This window comes from Poromitra crassiceps, assembly GCF_964638095.1.
Source record: "Poromitra crassiceps genome assembly, chromosome: 12".
Classification (NCBI taxonomy): domain Eukaryota; kingdom Metazoa; phylum Chordata; class Actinopteri; order Beryciformes; family Melamphaidae; genus Poromitra; species Poromitra crassiceps.
Window position 1 is genome coordinate 22,087,255 of NC_139632.1, and position 25,000 is coordinate 22,112,254.

The 25,000-nt window shown below is 47.3% G+C and overlaps 1 protein-coding gene across 1 annotated transcript in view; it reads left to right on the forward strand.

Annotated features, from left to right (window-relative positions):
• The window catches only part of scfd2 (sec1 family domain containing 2), a 118,421-nt gene that overhangs the window by 39,200 nt on the left and 54,221 nt on the right, over positions 1 to 25,000 (forward strand). The window contains exon 5 of the mRNA XM_083648394.1: positions 10,668 to 10,959. Within this exon, the coding sequence (XP_083504520.1) occupies positions 10,668 to 10,959 (292 nt within the window). The remainder of the gene's footprint in view (positions 1 to 10,667; positions 10,960 to 25,000) is intronic.

Here is a 25,000-nt window from a genome sequence, read left to right on the forward strand (position 1 = left end):
GTGTGTGTGTGTGTGTGTGTGTGTGTGTGTCTGTGTCTGTGTCTGTGTGCGTGCGTGCGTGCGTGCGTGTGTGTGTGCGTGCGTGTGTGTGTGCGTGCGTGCCTACGTGCGCGTGCCTACGTGCGCGTGCCTACGTGTGTCTACTCATAAGTCATGAATGAGCATGATTCAGTTTCTCTCAGTGTGAGAAAAGTGCGGGAGGTTTTTTTACGTGGCCCGGGGGTTTGCGGCTGCACAGCAACTCTCATCTGGTGAATTACGCCCATAATCTGTTGCAGCCTATGTGGCACAAAAACAGACTCGCTAATTCCCCCATGTTTCCAAACAGCTTGGAGATGAACTGCTATAATACACAAATACACATGTTCATATTAAGTCTACTTGTACGGTTTCTGTCTTTCTGTCTTGCCTTTTTCCCCCCCGCTGACGAGCAGTGCACGGAATGCGCTGTGGTTTTTCGGCACTGCATTTGATGCTGCGAGTGATAAGCAGGCGGCGGTGTCATGTGATAAGCAGGTCGTGTGCCTGGCCGACACAGTCCAGCCACACTGACCAGCGTGCGGCTGACTGGCGGTGACAGGGTGGAGCGTGGGGACCGTGTGTGTTGTGTGTTTGTGTCTGTGTTTGGGTCCTGTGTATACAGTCGCCTCTAAATTACAGCCCTCCAGCCCTGAGCACGGCCAACCTTTCACATATGTACGCGCACACACACACACATGCACGCGCATACACACAAACAGCAGAAAGAGAGAGAGAGAGAGAGAGAGATCTTGTAGGGCAGTGGTTCCTAAACTGGGGTACCCGTAGCCTAGGGGAAGGAGGAGGTACTACAGGGGGTACTTGAAAGAAAGGGGAAAATAGAAAAATGTAAGAATACATCTGAATTAATGAAATTAACAATTAAAATAAGGCACTACTGTAATTGCAACTGTTTCACTAAATGTTTTATGTTGTAATGTTATAGTCCTCAAAAGGTGGGTTATTATTCATTCATTGCATCATAGAAAATGGCAAGAGAAACCTATAGCATCATATGCTATAGGTTTCTCTTGCCGTTTTCTAAGCAAAATGTTGTAGTCGGGTAAAGGGGGTACTTGGATTCAGAAATCAGGGAGAGGGGGTACTGAAGCTAAAAAGCTTTGGGGTCCAATGGAGAGTAAAGAGGACTATGTGAGGATTGGCTAAAGGAGATAAAAGGTGAAAAGAAGTAGACTAGTAAAAAAAACATGTTGATAACCTACGTACTGTATTATTCTGGACCAGGCCCGGTTTTACAGGGGTGCAAAAGCACGCATTGCACTCTTATTTTAATTGTCTGCATGCTCAGTTGCACCCCTTCCTATCTAGGATGCATCCCTAGTCATCTTGTTCTGGAACCGGCCCTGTTCTGGACTCCAGTCCGTCCACAGCCATTTCAGTGGGTGGGAGTACTTGCCTTGACAGACAACTCCATCAGTCAATTAGCGTTGCCAAATCCACTCAGAAGAATGGCAAAAACTTATTTTATGCTGAGAAAATCCACTGCCGCATACTCTTGTTTAATATTCATATTCATTCATTCATTCATTCATTTATTCATTAATTCATTTATTCATTCATATTCTTGTTTAATTGTTGTTTTTGAGTCTATTTCTGCAATAACTGCACTTACGGCTGTGTTTACTCTACTAACGTTAACGTTACTGCTCGTTGCTTCGTGGAGCCGCCATAGGTTGAGGCGATGTCTCTTCATAGACGCTGGGTTAGCTGGCTCAGCCTGGCTGGGGGCGTGGTCAGGGTGGGGTAAATCTCCCGTTCGATCCATTCAGCAAAGTTAGAATTTAGCTGCTAGCCCAGCCCAGGCAGACACGATCAGGGATTCAACCACCACAGTAAACGCACATCTGAATAGACGTCTTGTGTTCTGCTCTAGAATCCCCAAAACTGTAGTTAGAGCCGCAGCACCTTCCTTTGGTGAGTCAGCCCATTGAAATATATGGGCGGTTTTACCCCACTCGCGCGCCAGCCGTATAACATTTTGTAGGCGTTCCCACACATTCCGACTCTCGCTATACTGTTTTGTCAACTACAAGGCAGGTCCCTGATTGGCCCGTGCACTTTGTAATTTCTGGAGATGGTTGGGGGCGGGGCTGGGGGTGCAGCTGGAGGCCAGACTGATCGGCAGAACCAAACAGAATGTGAGATCACGTGATGCTTGACCAGGCTAGAAAGGAAGAGCCGCTGATGGAATCCACAGGTATTGAGACCCTGTGTTGACAGTGATGCAGCTGTGCCTCCATCCCTCCTGCAGGGAGCCCAGCTGTAGCTGTGTGCCTCTGGGTCCACGAGCCCATCGGTTTCTGTCCCAGCAGTCCAGTGAGTGGGTCCGTGAGCAGAAACAAAGCAGGCCCGCCTCACACGCTCAGGCTATGTGTGGTAATGCAGGCCTCATTTATCTCAGCAGATTTATGTCTGTGTTTCTATAAACATCACGGGCAGCAGGCGGGCCAGGGGTCACCTTACCTTTAAGAGCTTTTCCATCCACAGTGCTGCCTGTCAACCCATCACTCACTTGCTCTGACTCCAACAATCTGCGCCATCAAGTCGGCCTAGTCTTATCTTCTGTCCCATCAAGTCGATCTAGTCTTATCTTCTCTCCCATCAAGTTGGTCTAGTCTTATCTTCTGTCCCATCAAGTCGGCCTAGTCTTATCCTCTGTCCCATCAAGTCGGTCTAGTCTTATCTTCTGTCCCATCAAGTCGGTCTAGTCTTATCTTCTGTCCCATCAAGTCGGTCTAGTCTTATCTTCTGTCCCATCAAGTCAGCCTAGTCTTATCTTCTGTCCCATCAAGTCGGTCTAGTCTTATCTTCTGTCCCATCAAGTCGGTCTAGTCTTATCTTCTGTCCCATCAAGTCGGTCTAGTCTTATCTTCTGTCCCATCAAGTCGGTCTAGTCTTATCTTCTGTCCCATCAAGTCGGTCTAGTCTTATCTTCTGTGCCATCAAGTCGGTCTAGTCTTATCTTCTGTCCCATCAAGTCGGTCTAGTCTTATCTTCTGTCCCATCAAGTCGATCTAGTCTTATCTTCTGTCCCATCAAGTCGGTCTAGTCTTATCTTCTGTCCCATCAAGTCGGTCTAGTCTTATCTTCTGTCCCATCAAGTCAGTCTAGTCTTATCTTCTGTTCCATCAAGTCGGCCTAGTCTTATCTTCTGTCCCATCAAGTCGGTCTAGTCTTGTCTTCTGTCCCATCAAGTCGGCCTAGTCTTGTCTTCTGTCCCATCAAGTCGGTCTAGTCTTGTCTTCTGTCCCATCAAGTCGGTCTAGTCTTGTCTTCTGTCCCATCAAGTCGGTCTAGTCTTATCTTCTGTCCCATCAAGTCGGTCTAGTCTTATCTTCTGTCCCATCAAGTCGCCCTAGTCTCATCCTTCGCCATTTCTGTTTCTCCGTTCCTTAAGCCCTTTGCTTTTATGTGTAAGTCTCTGTTGGTGTTTGGTTTTATTTTTCTGAACGGAGACATGCTGGAGTTATGACTGATGGACAAGCCCCAGTTTAATGGTCTGGCTGATGTAGGGGGCTTTTTAAAAACAGACTCCCAAGAAGGTTTATTGGCATGCCAGAAGCCCACTTCACTAACGTCTTATTTATGAGCATCAAGCATCTGACAATTTGACTGGAGAGATTGAGTGACATTGCACCTTCAGTACATTCTGCCATTTAGTATGTACAGTACGTATGAATAGACTTATTGTAATGCAAGTCCCCTTTTTAATGTATTTTCTTTCCCCATTCTCAGTGTTTTGTTTAGTCAGCAGGATCATCTTGGGGATGATAACGAGTCTGGAGCTGAAACCAATCACACACATGACGACAAATATCTAAACACACACACACACACACACACACACACACCCACACACACACGCAGAAGAACAACTGTCTATCAATTGTTTTCTCATTTGTATCCAATGTTAATTTCACATGAATATTTATAGTATTTTTTAAATGGGAATGACATGTGAGGTCATTTTGAACAAAGTAAGTGAGTGATGACATTGATTGGTTATATTCCACTCTTCAGTATATATGATCCGGCGTGCACAGATTTGCTCTTCCTGGTGTTTGGAGACATGTTTCCGCTCTCCTGTTTAAAGACTTTCACACAAGACAGAATAATGGCTGTCAAAAGAGAGCCAGAGATAAACTTTCTTTTTCCGTTCCAACTGGACATATGGCAAATTTCCGTCTTTTGATAAACAGAAATATTCCGGTGTACCTATTCTAGGATTCATCAGTGTCATCAGCGCAGGTTACAATGAGCATGTGTCTACTCTCTACTAGATACTGCACACGTGTGTGAGTGTGTACTGGCACGCTCAGATAAGGTACAATCGTCTGCAAAATGCCAAGGCCTTTGTGACTGTGCTCTGGGTTTTGCCCTTGTTTACATGTTGGAAAGCCTGCCAGTCTTTCTCAGAGTGAAGCCCTACTTGTTTATGTATTATTCCAGCTCTTCCGCTGCAAATCAATAAAGAGTGTGCTCGCTGTACATCATTTAGAGTCAAAGTTTAGTTGCTGTCTCCTCAAGATTTATGCCCCTTGTTTTTTACAGGCTTGCTTATATTCCTTCCAGCTTTGCGTGTTGTTGTTATTTGTGAATGCAAATTGGATGTGATTATGTGTTTGCAAATAGGACACATGTGTGCCTGTCCTTCCAAAGGCATGCAAATGAGCGTATTATTCTGGTTGCTATGGTAATGGTAAATGGTGACATCAATGTAAGGTGACTCCTGGCCTGGGCATCTTTCCTCGACCAGAACAACTGACCTGTAGCCAACTTTGTTCTGGCTCCCACAAGGCCCCCCACCTCCATCCCCCACCCCTCCCCCCCTGCCCTCGGGCCCAGAAAAAGGTTCATTGTGCAGGCAGCGAGCGAGGCAGAGCGAGGCCTGGTTCTGGTTAGCGCGCTGTGCTGCATCTGAAACACTCACCTTCCTCCAGGGGTTGCATCTGGAGCTGGTTTCCTGTTCAGGCTGTGCCGGGCAGGGGCGGAGTTTGGCCCGGCTCTGTGATTGGGCGAGATGGAGGCTTTATGGACCCCAGGACGGTTAAGCTTGCCAAACAGTAATCTGTCAATCAATGGCATACAGATTCAAACCAGAGCTTGATTCAAGAGACATTAGGATTGGTGCAGAGGCCTAACCAGGACGTCATCGATGCCCCACTCCTCTATCAACAATCCAGTGGCTAGTTTAGTATCAGCCAATCGGCTAAGCCGATTCATAGAACAAAGACGTTTTCTGTTCTATTTTTTTTATCTAAAGTCAGTCTTTGTTTGGAAAACATTGTGTCATGATAAGAAACTCGGTCGTAGTAATTTAAAGTAATGACTTTATTTCGGTAATTGCATGGCCCAACATTAGCATTGTTTTGACAGAGTAATGCCATAGTTATTCTATAATTGTGTGTAATGGTCACATTAGCGCATGGCAGCAGGACCGGTGGATTCAGTAATGGTGTGCAATAATAACGTGGGCTTCCTGTTATTTCTGCAGTTACTGTATGGTGTAGTGCAGGCCATGGCCACTTCCCCCAAATCCAGCCTGCTTTTTAAGAGTCCACCTTAAACTCCACATTAATCTAGCAGCATATTTTTAGACGCTGTCATTCGGAGGACTTTTACAGGTTTTTCTCGGGGGGAAAGGTTGGACGGAAACGGCAAGCAGAAGGGGGTTTATAGAATCACGGAGGTCTTAATTGAGTTCTTGAGGTTCAGATTGTCACTATACACTTAGCATGAGATGAAGGCTGACTGTTTGAATGTTGCCGTTCAGAAGAAGAATGTCATGTTCAAATATGACTCAGAGTGCTACAGTAAGCATTGCGGGGTGTTCTAATCTGTTCCTCGAGGTGTGCACAGCACCCCTGCCTCTCCAGCGAGCCCGCTGCCCAGGGCTTTGAGCCAGGCATTGTAGAGTTTCGCTGCAGTGTGCTGGAAAGAGTCGCTGTTCCCGCTCAGCTTCACTCAGCTCAGCCTCAGTTCTGTACCAAAGACCTCCATTTCCTGCCCTGGCGCCATGGCATGCAGCTTGACAGCAGCTTTTATAGATCTCCTGAAGGGACCCAGTCACATGCTCGCTCTCACACATGAACACAATACACATACTGTACACAGTGTATGTGCAGAGGGCACACACACACACACGCACACAGGATTAGGTGAGGTATAGGATGCAGATATACAGTACAATGGGACCATGAATCAAAAGATAAAGAGGAACTTGTGGCGATAAGAGGAGGATGTGGAAAGAGATAAGGTTCTGTTTGAATTGCATATAAAATTTGAATGTATCATGCTGCTCATATTGAACTCACAAAATGAATTTCTTCAATCATTCACCCCATTGTACTATGCCAATTCCCCCTGCCAAGCTCTCCCAGTCGTTGCTCCACCCCCTCTGCTGATCTAGTGAGAGTTGTAGACTAGCACATGCTTCCTCCAATACATGTGAAGATGCCAGCCACACTTATTTCCACCTGACAGCGAGGAGTTGGCTGTTTTTTCCCACACAATTCATTCCAGACCCGTGAAAAGTGTTTTGGCACATTTTGAAGGCGTGCGCCTTGTAACTCCAGACAAACAGACAGACAGCTCTCCGATTATACTAGAAGCGTAATAATAAATGGAACGTATAATGCTTTTCAAGAACTTGCTGCGCTGCACTACCCAGGCAATTTCTTAAATCAATGTATTAAAATGAATGCATTAGTTTGCTACCTTGCAGACAGCTAGTATTGTTTACATGAAGAATCAGGTACAGAAAAACGAGTTCAGGTACAGAAAAATGACTGGATGGTTTAACAGGCTACCCCAATATGGCGACGGCCACACTCCCGTGTAGGCTTAAAAATGGGAGTCCGAAAAGCATATTTTTCATATGGTCTATGGTTGTCATAGTGCAATAGAAGAAAGTGGGGTGCCTATAAGGGGGGCATTAGTCAGAGGGAAAATATTTTGTTGGTGTGCCTATAGAGGCCCAGGAGGTACCCAGGAGGTACCACTGGGTCAAGGTTGACTATTCTTGACAAATGATGTGGGGCCCAGAGTCCCTCAGAGCTCCTCTCTCCTCTCCCTGCTCTCCACTGACCCGTACTAAGAGCTTCCTAAGCCAAAGTGACATGCTAGCAGGTATGTCTCTGCTCTGGTCAAAACCAACATGCAAAGCCACTAGAAGCCTGCTATGTATTCTGTTGACAGTGGGCACGCTTTGTTGAGGGTCGTATGGATGTGCAGCTGCTGGAGGACGTGCATGGACAGAAGTGCAGACGTTGCTCCTTTGTGCAATAAGAGATGAAAGAGAAAGCGCTTATGCTGTTCGCTTCACCATGAAAGCCTTGCTTCCTCTGTCTTCTCCTCCTCACTCGGTCGGTTCCACCAGCAAACAGAGCGAGGGGAATATCCCAAAACATTGTTTGGCAGACAGAATGAGTGCAGCTTGGAGAGGTATTTGATTTCACAATGTTTAAGAAGAAAAATGTGTGGTGAGATTGTGTGTGTGTGTGTGTGTGTGTGTGTGTTTGAACGGTCCCTAGGGACGCGTGGTTGGCCGGGACTGAGGCAGGGAGGAGGTCTTGTTGGAGTGAACGGACGACCAAGAGCTAATGCAGCCTGGAACGACACAGACACCCTGGATACCTGCTTGCATATTGGGCGGATGTGACTGATGCAACGTCTGACGCAGATGTCACATTCAACGATGTCTGTCGATGCCATAGCATCAGACGGCGCGGTGGCTCAGTGGTTAGCACTGTTGCCTCACAGCAAGAAGGTCCCAGGTTCAAACTCCCGGTCCGTCACAGGTCCTTTCTGTGTGGAGTGTGCATGTTCTCCCCATTTTCATGTGGGTTTCCTCCGGGTGCTCCTGTTTCCTCCCACCATCAAAGACATGTATGTTAAGATTAAGACTCCTGTCAGTGCCCCTGACCAAGGCAATGGCAGTCGAACTGGAGTTGGTCCCCGGGCGCTGCACTGCAGCTGCCCACTGCTCCTAGTTCTAGGAAGGTTCCTAGTAGAGGATGGGTCAAATGCAGAAGATGGATTCCCCCATGGGGATAAATAAAGGATAACTTAATTTAATAAAGGATAACTTAGCAACATCTTTCAATGTCTTCAGCTGTGCATTATATTTTGGATCCAGCAAATCATTACAGTAACATCAACAAAGTCACTGCAGTTGAACTTTTGGCATGAACACACTCCATGAGGGACATTTCCCAGATAGTCTTCTCCACAGCCGCGACTCTGTGAGGGATACTCAGTCAGTTATGTGGCTGCTTTGGCCCTCTATCGCAAGGTCTTATCCAGAGGTCTGATTGTATTGCGTCTTTGGCTCGGTGAAGAGTTCTTCTGGGTCAGACACCAGATCCCCCCAGTGGGCCCACCACAGCGTCCACAAGCCCTCAGTCTGCGAGCAGAGAGAGAGGAACACAGAGCTCCTCACAGAGAAATCCCTCATTAGAGTGAAATCGATCCACAGACGCATCTGTAGCCTGATCTGACACAAACATGCCATCTCTCTGTCCACAGCTGGTCCCCCTTTTCTGTCGTCTGAGGCGCTCTTTTCAACGACTAGTTCGGTACATTTCTTGCCTCCCCTTCTCACTTTCTATTTCTCACTTTTAGAGATGAAACGGCATGAAAATTCCATGTCACCTTTATAGTGACCAAAATGATCACAGTTAAATGGCCTAAATGGCCTGCATTTACATAGCGCTTTTATCCAAAGCGCTTTACAGTCAGTAGGTACATTCACCCATTCATACACAGATGGCTGCAGGCTACCACGCAGGGTGCTGGCACACCATCAGGAGCAATTTGGGGTTCAGTATCTTGCCCAAGGACACTTCGACATGCAGACTGGAGGAGGCGGGAATCGGACCACCGACCTCTTTTATCCAAAGCGATTAGTGGACGACCCGCTCTACCTCCTGAGCTACAGCCGCCCCATACAGTTATCAGTATTATCGCGGTATTGTTCAAATCTGCTGAAAATGTTCAAAAAGTACTGACACTGTACACACTAACTGGAATCATTTCACCAAGTTGTATATTGAAAACTCAGGCCCAAAAAGTCCTGATGCGCTCACTGAGATAATTTCAGCAAGGCTGCGTGCCTGCGTCTGGGACTCATCGTCTCATCCCTCTCTCTCTCTCCACTCCATGACCCCATTGTCTCTCTTTCTGCCTTTCACTGCCCCGTTTTTCATGTGTCTCCTGCTGTTCATCAGCCCAGCAGTGCAGCAGAGAACAGATGAGCTCCACACCCTGGCTTTATAGGTCTATGAGCTCAGCTCACCCTGGCTGAGAGGGGCCAGTGTTCTGTAAAAGCTCCTGTGATCTACATCATTTGGACTAGAGCACGACTGTCATGAGGGACCATTCAGACAGGCTCACATAAACAGGTCACTGCACCAAAACACTGCCCAAAATGCTGCCTGCCCGTGTGTGTGTGTGTGTGTGTGTGTGTGTGTGTGTGTGTGTGTGTGTGTGTGTGTGTGTCTGTGTCTGTGTCTGTGTCTGTGTCTGTGTCTGTGTCTGTCTCCGTGTCCGTGGTGTCTCCTCCTGCTGGTGTGTGTCCGTGTCCAAATCCAACTAAAAATGAATGTTACCTCACCCACCTTTGGAGCTGTAAAAATTAGCGAAGCTCACTCACACTGCATTTGTAATGTACCAAGGTAGTGCATTACCAAGAATATTTTAATTTTGGTTTGAAGGGGCATTAAGAAATCTATGACTTCTAGGGACCTCTATTGGCAGTCTCTGGCACTGCTTACTGCCTGTAATTGACATGAATATTAAAATCACATTTTTCACAATAGAAATGAGCAACAGCAGAGACCCAACTAGAAAATGTCTAGTGAAGAGGTCATGATGCAAATGATTGTAATAATAGTACTGCTTTGTCATTTGCTTCTTCTTTTTTTGCTTGAGAAAGAAATGTCTTGCAACACTGGTTGCTCGCTCATTGCATCACTGACCAATATGCAAATGCTAAGTGGAGGAGGGAGGGGTGTTGACAGCTGGGGGTGGGGGGAGTATGATTTTAAAAGTCTGGAGTCTTTGTTCAGTAATTAGTATTGAACAACAACCTCATGAAGCTCCAGCAGATGTGTTGTGGTCATTTAGTGTCGTGGGACAGTAAAAATCGTACTTGTTGCACAACTGCTGTGTTTCTCCAAAGTACTGTCATTAAATAACCTCTTGTTGTTTTTTTATCAAGTTCTTTTGCATTTCCCCTCAGTTTTCTGCCCAATTGTACTCGGCCAATTCCCCCTGCTGTCCTGGCCTTTGCTCCACCCCCACTGCCGATCTCGGATAAGTTGTAGTTTAGCACGTTTTCTCTGATATATGTGCAGTCATGAGCTGCTTATTTTTCACTTAACAGCGGGGAGTTTCACTGGCAGGGCGTAGCACGTGGGAGGATCATGCTATTCCCCCCAGTTCCCCCCAGTACACGCGGGCTCGAACCACTGCACTACCCAGACACCCCAGTACTGTAATTGCTGTCTTGCGACTAAGCACTTGTTTGTTTGTGTGTGTGTGTGTGCGCGTGCGTGCGTGCGCGTGCGTGCATGTGCGTGCCTGTGTGTGTGTGTGCGTGCCTGTGTGTGTGTGTGTGTGTGCCACAGGCTTTGGGAGACTGTGATTTCCCCGCTGTCCTGAGGCAGCTGCTGCCCCTCATGAAGCCTCGTGGAGGTGAGGGCGACGCGGACTCGGGGTGCAGGCCGGACGAAGAGTGCGGTCCTGACGAGCTGCTCCTCCTGCTGGTCTACCTGTACTCCCTGGCTGAGGAGGCGCAGCCCGCACCCCACGGCCACCAGGACGACGAGCTGGACAAGCTGGAGAGGGAGCTGATCGGGGCGCTCACCCTGCTCATCACCCGAGAGACAGCGCTCAGCCCCCTGCTGCAGAGAGTGACCGGTGAGAGAGACCAAACAGCCAGGGGCTTAGCTTTAAGCTAGCCTGGTAAACCAGGTGGCTAGCTTACCTCCAGCCAGGGGCTTAGCTTTAAGCTAGCCTGGTAAACCAGGTGGCTAGCTTAAAGCCCCCCTCCACTCAGGTTTTCCTACCTGTTTCACCGTTGATGTTGGATGAAAACGTACATGTGCTCGCGCTGTAACAACGCACGTCACCATTTGTGCCAAAGAGCTTAGATTGATAAGAACCAAACTGTTATTTGTCAACAAAATACACTGCGGAAAATTGCGGTTAATCAGCAGAGCAGGAAAAACACAGCGACACATGAAATATCTTAAACATGACCAAATTACTGGTCAAACACTGGAGGGGGGCTTTAAGAGGAGAGGAAGAGAGTGATGACAGTGAGAAGGCTGGTTGTTTATCTCCTCTCTCAGCCTCCTGTCCTGTTAATGAGAGGATTTTGTCAGAGAGCTCACACCCCATCGCTCTCCTGCTCTCCTTGTATCACACACAATCTCTCTCGCTCTCTCTCGCTCTCTCTCTCTCTCTCTCTCTCTCTCTCTCTCTCTCTCTCTCTCTCTCTCACTGACACACACACACACATCTTCAGGTCATGTGGTAAGCAGCTACACAAAAAGTCAACTGTGGGAATGTCTGAACTGTGTGTGTGTGTGTGTGTGTGTGTGTGTGTGTGTGTGTGTGTGTGTGTGTGTGTGTGTGTGTGTGTGTGTGTGTGTGTGTGTGTGTACGCGTGTGTGTGTGTATGAGTGTAAGAGAGAGAGAAATTGGAACACCATGCCCTGCACTAACCTCTGCCCTGCAACCCCTCCGTTGATGATATTCACTGTATAGCGTCAACACAAGTAGCCATAGCTTTTCTTCATGGCACATAGTTTTACAGTCACCGGTGTGTCTGTGTACTGGTTTATACCTTTTCTTCATAGCACATCTATCTATATAAGATTGAGTATGTGGGCGATATTTATATGTTTATATGTTTCAATTCTGTGTCCGGCCACAGCTACGCCGTTTCAAGTGCGATTGGGCTGAAACTTTCAGGGGCTGTAAAGGGCACCAGTGCGGGTGACCTGACAGAGCCGGATTTTTTTTAAATTAAGCTAATTAGCTAGTGATGATGTCAAAAGTGATGTCATAAGGGCACACACACACACACACACATACACAAGGAGGCATTGGTGACATCATTCGTCAGTGATGTCACGTACACACAAGGAGGCATTGTGACAAGACATCAGTGATGTCATAGTGACATCAGTGATGATGGAGCCTCTCTTCGATGTGATGTCATCAGTGACGATGTGCATCATCGCGTGTAGTGCGCTCGATGCCTAGTATTTTTACAGTCGTTAGCAGTCTACCAGTGTGTACTACTGTGTCTGTGTACTACTGGTTTATACCTTTTCTTCATGACACATAGTTTTACAGTCGTCAGCTGTCTACCAGTCACCAGTGTGTGTGTGTACTGGTTTCCCTGCTCTCCCTGTGTGGTGCTAGTCTCTGCTGCTTTAGCTGAGCTGGTCAGAGCGGCTCAAGGCCACTTGTGGTGATGAATGAACGGCCTACCTCCAGACCACAGCCCACTGTACCTCCCATAGTAATAGTGTCTTCAGCCTTGAGCCTGTGCACAGACAGTCTCCTCCGCGGCCACACGGTTCATAATTACAGCTACTTTTAGTTTGGGCCTGCTCCTTACCTTAGCACACACCCTGAAATAATACCCCGCACAAATGTAGGGTTTTCATCTCATATCACACGTACACTCATAATATATATATAGAGGGTTGTTAGTCTCGCCCTCTTTCACTCTATGTAAAGCAGTTAATAAAGATTGTTGCCCCCCCCCCCCCCCCGTTCTCTCTCTCTCTCTCCATCTCTCCATCTTTTTCTTTCTCATTATGTCTCTCTCTCTCCCTGCTCTACTTGGCAGAGCTTGGAGGTGAGGGGCCTCTTGGCAGGCACAAGCCCAGAGATGTGGCTCATGTTAAAAAACCTGACTCTCTGTTATAAACACTTCATTGGAAATTACCCTGTCATGGTGCGCCAGGTGTGTCTTAGAAAGAAAAACAGTGTGTGTGTGTGTGTGTGTGTGTGTGTGTGTGTGTGTGTGTGCACGTGTGTGTGTGTGTCTGTGCGTGTGTGCAATGCATACTGCGTATGCATGTTCGCGTGCACGTGTATCTTAGTTTCATGTGTGCCCATTTGCAGGACTGCAAAAGTGTGTGCACATTTATCTTAATATATTGTGTGTGTGTGTGTGTGTGTGTGTGTGTGTGTGTGTGCGCGCCTTTGTGAAAGTAAGAGAAGTAGAGTTTTTATGGCAGCCGATGAAATGCTTGGCGGGGGTAACATGAGGAGGGAGGCCGTCTTTGTCTGCATCCAGAGCAAAACATCGATTGTGACATTCTCCCCAATTAAAGGACTCAAATGGAAACCAGACGTTGAGTGAAACCTGGTCGCCATGAGAACAATGTTTTTACAAATTCTTCTTTTCTGTTCCCCTTGGCTACAGTAAGCAGCCAGAGCTCAGCTAACACAGCGTGTAGCCACACACACACACACACACACACACACACACACACACACACACACACACACACACACACACACACACACACACACACACACACACACACACACACACACACACACACACACACACACACACACACACACACACACACACAGTGTGCACACACAGAAACACAAATACACACGTGCAAGAAAGCATCCACCCAGAAACAAATAGATGTAATAAAAGAAGCAGTGAGTGCAAAACAACAAGCAGGAGAGAGCAGGGTAACGCGAGGCCAACAGTCCAGCTCACACACACACACACACACACACCCAACACACACACCCCACACACACACACACACACACACCCACACACACACACACACACACACACCCCGACCCTCCCGACTACCTCCTTCTGGGAACTCTATTCAAGAGATTCTCTGGGAAAGCATGATGTTAAACTAGAGTCTTGCTCATACATGCACACACACACACACACACACACACACACACACACACACACACACACACACACACACACACACACACACACACACACACACACTGTTCTTACCAACACAAACAGCTGCTCTGTGTGTTGTGTGTCTGTGTGTGTGTGTGTGTGTGTGTCAGGTAGAGAGGGCGGTGAAGAGGCGGTTTTCCAGTAACGTAGAGTAAGCGTAATCTTAAATATCCACCTCATCATCATCGGTGAATAGGCTCTATGCACGCACCACTTCTGTCTTAAAGTCTTATTTCGGAGATCTTCATTGACGTTGCATTGATGAACTTCAAGATGTTTAGAGCTCATGGCATGGCATAACGTAATTAACCCTCAACACACAAATTTGGAATAAAATAGATAAAAAATAATGTAGTTTAGGGTATTTTTTTCCCACGGGGTCAGAGGATGGAAAAGTCAGGACAATCACTCAGTCACTCAACAAGTCAGTATGTCATGGGCCTTTAGTGAGTTTGGTGGGAAAAGGGGTCGTAGGGATAGGGAGGTGGTAGAGTGTCCGGATTCGAGGGGTGGGTGGGGGGAGTGGCTACGGGTATATGGGTGGTGGGGCGTGAAAGAAATCAAATTTTTGAACCCCTCCCCCAAGTCAAATGTTTTATGGTCACTCACGATTCAGTACGCCGCTGGTTGACTTGGTTCCAGGCTTAACTCGCATAAGGATTTTTCTAAATGTGTATGGAGAAAATGAATGAGGAATTCTCTTCCGGACCAGGAGACGTCACGGAACGTCACGTGACTGTTGAGCTCTGTTGTCATATATAATCCTTTAGAGGAGAGAGAACTGCCATGACAGTCTGGTCAAACTGTCCATTTTATTAACTGTCAAACATCTGGGTTTAAGTCAAAGAGAAGTGTTTGGTGTCTGTGTGTGTGAGTGTGTGAGAAGCGAACATGGTGTGTGGTGATTCCATACTGTGTGTGTGTGTGTGTGTGTGTGTGTGTGTGTTCGTGTGTGTGTTTGCATGCGTGAGTGTGTTTGCATGCGTGAGTGTGTGTGTATGTGAAGTGAACATGACTGAGTGTTGATTCCATACTACATGTGTGTGTGTTATTGTCTCTGTGGTATGGGTTTGATTAAAGGCAGAAACAGTGTTTGTCCAAGAAAATGACTCTGCTTATTGCAGGCTAGGAAATGAGCTCTTAAACCAAACGCTCCACAGCCAACACCACATGTGGAACGAGCGGGATTGGTCGCGGGCGCCGCCACGGAGAGGAGACGGACGCCGTGATTGGATAAGGAACTCATTGTTCTTCTGAAACCTAGAGTGTGATTGGCTGCTGCCAGACAGTCTGTGGTGTACACAGGCGGTGTGTGTGATGTGTGCAGGTTGTAAATAGCTCCAGGCAGTTACTGTTAATGCCCTGCTCAGTTGTGGCAGAAACTACAGTGGTGTGGGTGAGAGAGATAAAGAGAACGAGACAGACTGTTTGGGGTCTCCTCGGGCTGGAAGGCCAACAAAGTAGGCAAGTTTAGTTCAATGAGAAATCATTTAACCTGTGAGTGTAGGAAATTTAAAAAAATATTTTGGGGGCAAATTTTGCCCCCACGGTCTAAGAAATGGGGGCATTTACAAAATTTGGGGGGCACTTAAAAAAGTAATTGCTGGCTGCATAAAGTTGCTAGGGTGAACAACTGAGTGCACTGTTTGTGTGTGTGTGTGTGTGTGTGTGTGTGTGTGTGTGTGTGTGTGTGTGTGTGTGTGTGTGTGTGTGTGCGCGCCCCCACGGTCTAAGAAATGGGGGCATTTACAAAATTTGGGGGGCACTTAAAAAAGTAATTGCTGGCTGCATAAAGTTGCTAGGGTGAACAACTGAGTGCACTGTTTGTGTGTGTGTGTGTGTGTGTGTGTGTGTGTGTGTGTGTGTGTGTGTGTGTGTGTGTGTGTGTGTGTGTGTGTGTGCGTGCGTGCGTGCGTGCGTGCGTGCGTGCGTGCGTGTGTGTGCTCTTCATCTTCTTCTGGCATAGAAATCATAGAAATCATGGGGCAATTCCCCCCCCCTGGATCATGGTTTTTAGGGGCATTCTGAGATTTCTTGGGGACATGTTTACCCTTGGCCCTCGCTAAATTCCTACACTGCCTGTGACGGTGGAGTTAACATTGTGGGATGCCAGCTTTCTATGGTTATATTATACAGGATTCTCATCAGTTCAACCTGTTGAGGCTAGGGATGCAGGTGGTGACGACTAGTCTATTTTTTTTTTACTAGTCTATAAGTAAGAAAACACTCAGAAAACAGCCAAAACTGAGCACAATCTAATCTATAATGTTCAAACATTGTCCGAAAAAATATTGCGTGTATTCAAGAGCCATTTGAAACCGTTGTTTACGGTCGTCATAATTGTCAATATCCAAATCATCTTGCGCTGTTTATGAACATTGCACATCAGAAAACATTGACAACTCACCCCAGCACTGCGTATTCAAGCTAAATATAGTCCATTCAACTTTCAGAAGCCTTTGCCTTCAACAAAGGTGAGTGGAAGCATCTTGCGCAGTCATGCCATATGAGCTGCATTATCTTGTGTGGCTAACGTGTTAGCAGTGCTAGCTAGCATCAGGCCCTGCTGTCCTTGTGTCCACATGCCTGTGCTGAATGTCGGTTGAGTGGTTAATGTCATATGGCAGTTTTATCTGACGCAGCCTACATACAACCATATTTACTGGGTCAAAATATTGCCAAACTGCACTGGTTTTACGAGATGTGATCTCCCTTCCGCTCCTACTATTAATGTTACAGCCAGTGGTCCACTCCCACTAACACATGCTGCCTGGTTTGTTTACATCCAGGCATTAGAGGAGGGGGTTACAGTAGTGGCTGGTAAAGACGCAACAGCTCCTGTTGTTTATTATTATGATAATTTAATTATTAATTTAACAGACTGGTATTTTGGTGCCCACCAGCAAGGGTAGCAGACGTTTAAACGTTTAACCGACTAGTCGCCTGCATCCCTAGTTGAGGCAACAAAGGCAATACAATAAGCAGGCAAACGGCTCCACATACAGTACATGAAGCACTGTCTCCATGGCGTTCCTCACACTGCTTCATGGATGTTCATGTTTCCTGCGTTGTCGTTGGTGCAGAGTCAAACCTCCCAGCTCTCCTCTCTCATTTGCTTCTCTCTCCTCTCATCACTGGAGCAGCTTGGACCAGAGACAGAGAGCGGGCCAACCCAAATGTTCCTCACTCGTCTGGCGTCACCCTGGGAGGTAGCTAGGGATCAGAGTTTGTCCGTAGTTTGTGAAATCCCAGTCTCCAGATGGCGATGGTAATGATTTACTGGAAGCTGTGACAGGCAAAAGGAAGATGGTTGCAAAATAACTTTTAAAGCAAGACGAGAATTTAACTGGACTGTTCCTCTCTCTGTCTCTCTCTCTCTCTCTCTCTCTCTGTCTCTCTCTCTCTCTCTCTCTGTCTCTCTCACTCTCTCTCTCTCTCTCTGTCTCTCTCTCTCTCACTCTCTCTCTGTCTCTCTCTCTCTCTCCGACACACATTGGGTTTGTTATTCATCCTGTGGGTCGGGGGGGGGGTGTGCGGGGCAGGGAAGAGGGGAGCAGTGGGAGAGTCGGACCTCCCCAACGCGGCTGTTTGGGTTGGCACTGCAACACGGGCCAGTCGTGGGACATGAAAGGGATCACACATACTCTGGCCACCAACTCTCAGGCTGCCTACTTTTTTACCCTTTCTGCGCTTTGTTTTTCATTCTCCGTTTCCTTTTCCATTTCCACATTTCCTCTCTCTCTCTGACTCTCTTTACCTCCGTCCTCCTCTCCTCTCTCAGGCCCTACAGCAGTGAGCTGGTTGCAGGAGGAAGTGAAGCATAAGTTGAGCTAACGATTGCGCCTGATTAAGAATATTTCCCTTGTTGCACTGTGTTTATGAAATTAGCCTCAATTATTTTTAATTGGTCGGGTTTCTGTACTTCCTCCACTGACACACACACACACACACGCTCTGAAGAGCTCAGACCCCGCTGAGAGGTGCACAGAGGAGCCGGTGGCGTTGCTCTGCCTGTATTTCACTTCATCAGATAACATGATGACATGGAGCTCAGGCTTTAATTAGCAGAAACTCATCAGCGACCTCACTGCAGGGCCAGAGAGGACTGCTGGGTAACAGGCGAGGCCACACACAGAGTCACACACAGCCCCCCCTCTCACACACACACACACACACACACACAGAGTCACACACACAGCCCCCCCTCTCACACACACACACACACACAGTCACACACACCACCCCCTCACACACACACACACACACACACACACACACACACACACACACACACACACACACACAGAGTCACACACAGCCATCAGCATTCGACACAGTGGTTGAGTGTCTGCTTCACTCACCTCCTTGTGTCCTTGTATCCTTCCCACACCTCCACTTTCTCCTCCACTGGGTCGTAGTGAGCGGGACACAAGGGCAGGCCTCAGAAATGTGCCCCGCTGTAGAAACAGGTGGCACCTTTGACAGTGTGGTTCTTATCCCGTATCTACCTTGCATTTATTATATTAATGATTAGAATTGCAGCAGCCTCAAAAGCCGACTCCTCCTCTAATGTTGTTCAGTATATTGTGACACAAAATTAAAGGAGAATTCCTGTTTTTACAACCTGGATCTTATTTTCAGCTTAATTTATCCTACTCACCCAGAACATAACTCTCCGAAAGGGATTTTGTATAAAGATATAATGCGCCGCGAAATGGCCTGGAACGGAGGCCGTAGGGGCAACTGTAAAGGTCCTTACATATCAAGAGCGATGCAAATATACGGCATGAAATTGCGATGCCAGTTTTGACCCACCTGTCAATCACAGCCACAGATGTGTACACGTCGGAAGCGAATTTCTGAAAAATCGACCGTGGTTCGAAAAAATAAACGCCGAAATAACGCTCAGCGAAACTTCGCCGTTGGTATGCACGGTTGCATTGACTGATATAGGTTCGGAAAATATTATTGACGTGCGAATTAATCGCACAAAAAAAATGCTCCCGATGTGTAAGGACCTTAAAGCATGCATTTACGTCCTGTAAATAGCTTATTTTCTGCCACACAGTGGCTCATATGCTTATTATATCATAGAGACAATGAGAAAAGGAAGGCTGTATTTACCTTGCTGCAGCCAGCATGTTTGTTCACCCTGTCTCTGTCTGCTGTCTGTCACATTGGTAGAGATAGAAGCTCCCCTTGCCCCTGCTCCTCAGTTTGTAATCCATATAACGTTAGTCGGGCTCAAATAAATACCGGCAGCCATCGAATTCAAATGCATCATCCATATTCTCAAAATCAGATAAATATCAGCCATCCTACAGTGTTTACCACCCTCAATAGATTCAGGACTGGACATGGCCCCTGCTTGGCCAGCCTTCACAAGTGGGGCAGCAGCCCAAGCCCACTGTGTGCTTGTGGAGAGCAGCAGACAATGCAACACATCATCGAAGCTTGCCCTCTACAAAGACTTGAAGGAGGATTAGTCACCCTCCATACAGCAGATCAGGAGGCAACTGCTTGGCTCAAGGACCTTGCATTCGCTAAATAAATAAATACCACGCTATGGACTGTCATGGCGGCTTGATCCACTGCTCTGAGCTCACTCTCATGCAGAGTCTCACTGATGTGAGACTCTCGCGGGACTTGGTTTCACAGTCCTCGGATGGAAAACACACAGCACGCGAGGCTGACAGAGGTAAATACAGCGGGTCACATTATGTCAGTATGTAAGGATATGAGCCACTGCATGGCAGAAAATAAGCTCTTTACAGGACGTAAATGCACGCATTACACATGCCCCTATTTCCTCTATTCCAGGCCGCTGCTTGGTGCGTTATTATAGCTTTGTAGTCCGTCGATTTCAAAAATTCCTTTTCTGGCTGAGTTATAAAGCATAAATCAAGCTGGAAATAAGGAAAAACGTAATTCTTTAATTTCTCTCTATCAGATGGCTGTCGGATCATTCTGATCAGTGTTTGACAACTGAAGATGGAACAAAATCTCGCTGCTGCAGAGCTGTAAAAAGCAGCGATTATGTTTTTTTAAGCTCGATTTTGGTCCTTTTGGGGGGACTTTTATTGGACAATGAATTGATGCATTTTCATTCCATATTGGCAAAGATCAAAGGAACACTTAGACTTGTTTTATTTTAAATCAATATACCATCACATAAACAAAGTAATAGTAAGGACATTAAGCATTAAGGACATCTGAGCTGCTCTGTTTGCCCTTTTGCCACAGCGACCCTGCCCCAGATAAGCAGCTAAAAAATGGATGGAGGACAAACAATCAGAGACATGATTCTCCTGCTTCAGGCTGTGTGCTCGAACACTGCTCTGTTTCTCTCTATTTTTCTTACCAGGGCTGCAATAAATCACCTACAGTGGCCCATTGGGGACAGTAATCACATTCACACGTGAATCCGTGACAACTCATAGGGGGGGGAAATGTAATCAGCGTCCAATTCAAAAGCGGGTACCCCTAATTACCGGAGGGATTTTTCTGCCCCCCATTTTTAATCTCACAGGCATCCTTGAGTCATTTCTGACCCTTGTGTCATGCACTGTCTGCAATAAATAGTGGGTCACGCGCGCAGGAGTAACCCCTCAACAGCCAGGAGTAACCCTGCTGACGGGTGGATTTCACAGAGCCCGCCCAATGTGTCGTTTACACCTCTGTTTTCTTTATGGAGTGTGTTAGCGCTCAGCGGAGAATTCCTCTGCTGCTTATTTATGACAGGAAATGCACATCATAAAAGGCTCGTAAGTACTTATAACTCCAGTGGGAATTGGGAGGATGAAAACGGACACTATCACAATCCTACACACACAGGCGCACAAAGGTAAAAGCAGAAATGCATACACAGGCAAGCTCCAGTGGGACTCTTACTGAGACAGTGGCCCCTGGCCCCTGCACACGCATCAGTGCAGGCCGGGGTCAGCCTGTCACCTCCGACAGAGGGTCAGTGGAGGGGTCCAGACAGCCCCGCTCTGCCCCCTCGCCTCACTCCTCTTCTGCCTGGGACACCCCTCGGCTCATGTGGGAGGAGGCCCCGCTCCATCTGCGCTACGTTCACAACTCTCTGCTCTACAGTCGGTGCTACGCAGCATTCATACTGCACAGAGAGACGCGTGCGCGTGTGTGTGTGAGCCACTTGGTTTTACGGTATATCTGCGTTTTATCTGTGGGTGCGGAAGGACTTGTTTATGTTTAGGATTCCAGTCAGCAGTGAAAGATGACCTGTCCTAATGTACCCGCTTTCCTCCCCAAACTGTCCCTTCACAGTCTCTCTCTCTCTCTCTCCACCCCCCGTGCAACTCTCTCCTTTTCTTATCTGAAGAACTCTCTAACCTACTTTCGCCTCATACTCTCTGGATGTCCGACCTTTGCGGTATCTCTTGCAGTGATGTTTTTCTTTGTTTGTTTGTTACATATCAATTCTCTTGTCTGTTATCAATTCTGAGGCCTAAAGTGAAAGAATGTAGCTTTCAGCTTATCTTATCAAGCAACCACTGTGACCAAGCAGCCTGTGTTAGCGGGCTGTGGGGAGGCAGACAGATGGACTACTCTAGCTCCTGACTGTGTTAGCGGGCTATGGGGAGGCAGACAGAGGGACTCATCTAGCGGTCCTGTGTTAGCGGGCTGTGGGGAGGCAGACAGATGGACTACGGTCCTGTGTTAGCAGGCTGTGGGGAGGCAGACAGAGGGACTAATCTAGCGGTCCTGTGTTAGCAGGCTGTGGGGAGGCAGACAGAGGGACTAATCTAGCGGTCCTGTGTTAGCAGGCTGTGGAGAGGCAGACAGAGGGACTAATCTAGCGGTCCTGTGTTAGCAGGCTGTGGAGAGGCAGACAGAGGGACTAATCTAGCGGTCCTGTGTTAGCAGGCTGTGGAGAGGCAGACAGAGGGACTAATCTAGCGGTCCTGTGTTAGCAGGCTGTGGGGAGGCAGACAGAGGGATTAATCTAGCGGTCCTGTGTTAGCAGGCTGTGGAGAGGCAGACAGAGGGACTCATCTAGCGGTCCTGTGTTAGCAGGCTGTGGGGAGGCAGACAGAGGGACTAATCTAGCGGTCCTGTGTTAGCAGGCTGTGGAGAGGCAGACAGAGGGACTAATCTAGCGGTCCTGTGTTAGCAGGCTGTGGGGAGGCAGACAGAGGGACTTATCTAGCGGTCCTGTGTTAGCGGGCTGTGGGGAGGCAGCAGAGGACTCAGGGACTCGTCTAGCGGTCCTGGAGGTGAAACATGCTCATTCAGCTCTAAAGGTTCTCCTGCTCCAGTTCTGAGTTCTCCTGGGCGGAGCGTTCCTCGGCGGCCTCGACGCCAGATGGAAGCTCTCCCGGCGCTCAGAGCTGGCCGGGTCATTTCCTGTCAGGAGGCCTGGTGTTAATCAAGCCCTGAGCCAGCGGGAACGCCCCCCTCGCCGCCACCCCCCCCCCCCCCCCCCCCTACTCCCCTATACCTCCACCTCCTCCTATTTTACCGCCCCTCTCCTCTTCCACCCTGTCATCCAGCAGAGAGGCAAAGAAATACACATTTTTCTTTCTTTCCCCCATTTTGCCCCCTATAGATTTTCTACCCTATCATACCCCCCTTTGTTTAGTAGAGGTTATACTCCACTCTGAGCGTCTTTAGGTGCTCATCAGTCATGAGGAGGTAATGGTCTCTTTATCCTCATGTCCCTGTGGACAGCCTCAGGCCAGGCCAATAGACAGGAGATAGTGAGGAATGAAGAGGAGAAGAATGAGTTTTTCTTTACATGCAACCTGGTCTCTGGTCCACTCTGCTCTGTCTGTCTGTCTGTCTGTCTGTCTGCTCTGTCTGTCTGTCTGTCTGTCTGTCTGTCTGTCTGTCTGTCTGTCTGTCTGGGTCTTCAGCATTGCACTGGACACAGTCTAGAGACAGACTTATCTCCTGGCTTATCTCCTAGCTCCTCCCTCTCAGCTGACCTCAAGACTGACCAGACACACAGACTGAGGGGGTCTGTGAGAGGAGGAATGTTCACACTCTGTCCCTCCTGCCCAGTTCTTCTTCTGTCTTCTTACTGAAGCACTTAATGGTCTACGGGCCTTGTCTGTCTGTCTGTCTGTCTGTCTGTCTGTCTGTCTGTCTGTCTGTCTGTCTGTCTCTAATGACTGTATGTCTGTCTGTCTGTCTGTCTGTCTCTAATGACTGTATGTCTGTCTGTCTGTCTGTCTGTCTGTCTGTCTGTCGGGCCTCGTCTACAGTATTCAGTGTCCAAACATCGCCTCAGCTGTGGCTTCAGTGGTTTTCGGTTGGAAGTCGCATTTGTGGATAAACGTGATTTGATGAGAAAAGATAGATTTTTGGCTGTTTTGGGTTTTCATCATAAAGCCTTGGCTTTCATTCTGTCTAAAGATTAGTGTGAAATTCAAATGCTAAATATAGTTTTGAAGCTCACAAAGATATGGTGACAAGCAGAACTACTAGCTTAGTTTGCTCACCAAGCTCGCATTCCTCATGTTGCTAAGTTTGTGGTTTTCAATGTACTTGGAAATGGTCTCCATGCTGTATGACAGGGTGGCAATTTCATCATTTTAGGGGCAAGGCCATTTGGCATTCGGCGTCAGGGCACAAGGGCACAAGGCCACATGCCAGGGCACAAAGGCCATTGTTGTGGCTCTATATTGACATGGCGAAGAGTGATTTTTCTAAAATATGTGTTAAAATGAGCCAATTACACATCCTTTGCATAAGCTACATTAAACTGAGACCACTGATGCTTAAAGCAACTGACAGTAGCAGGCTGGTAGCAGGGCACAGCTGCCATGGTGGCCCTAGGCATTTCAGGGCATCACAGCCAGTGGGAGGGTTATCGGCTGCCATGGCCTCCATGAAATTCCCACCCAGCTTTATGACTTAAAACGCTGTTCTGTTCATAAAGTTTGTCAGGGTTGTTGTTAAGTTTTGTTATTAGTTTGTTATTTTGGACTAGTTTCATTGATCACTGGGCTGTTATAGTTCTGGTTTAATTGGCAATTTTGTCGCTAAGAACCTGGCAACACGTGCCTCTCTCCCCTTGCTATATTATAGGCTGTGTCTCAAACGGCAAAAATGTGTGTCCCTTAAAATTAAGAAATTTACCACTCGAGGAAGGGGGTTGTGGCCACATTTACCACTGGTACAGGGTTGTGGCACGAGGCGAACAATAGCTACCACATAATATAAAAAATACACAATTGTAACATTCAATTCATTTATTTACAATCATTACTGGTTTCAGAATACATTTATCCTTCCGCCACAGAATATAGTTCCATTGACAGTCCCAGGTTCACTCCGTGACAACTCAAGCTCAGCCAGTTCTCTCTCCCCAATTTCACCATGTCGTTCTTTGTTCACTTCACCTTCATCTTCATCTAACCACTGCTCAAAACTCAATCCACCCAGTAAATCAAACGTTACTACGAAATCGGACATTTCCTTGTTAGAGATTTGTAGACTGACAGGCTAACAGTGGGCAGAGTCAGCACAGGAGTGATACTGCGGTTGGAGCCGAACTGTAGATTGTTGGCCTATTTACCACTGTTGCTAGCCAATCAGAATCCAGTATTCACTCATGCTGTTGTAGAATTATGAATGAACCTATAGTAACAGGTTGACCATCGTTCACTTTATTGTCTAATCAAGTAGACGGGAAAACATAATTGTCAGGCATCTCAACCTGTGTGTGTGTGTGTGTGCGTGCGTGCATGCGCACGCACACACGCGCGCGCGCGTGTGTGTGTGTGTGTGTGTGTGTATGTATGGCCACACAAGACTGCAAATGTATTAGTATGTTATGTTGAATGATTTCTTTATTTGATTAAATGTCTCAGTTGATTCAATTGACTTTGAGGCCCTTTTTCTCAAAAATATATTTTGGATACAGTCAAGACGTCAAGTCGTGCATCGATCTCACTCGATCTTTGAAGTATAGATTATTTTGATATAACCAGAAAGCTTAAATTCTCCTCTTCC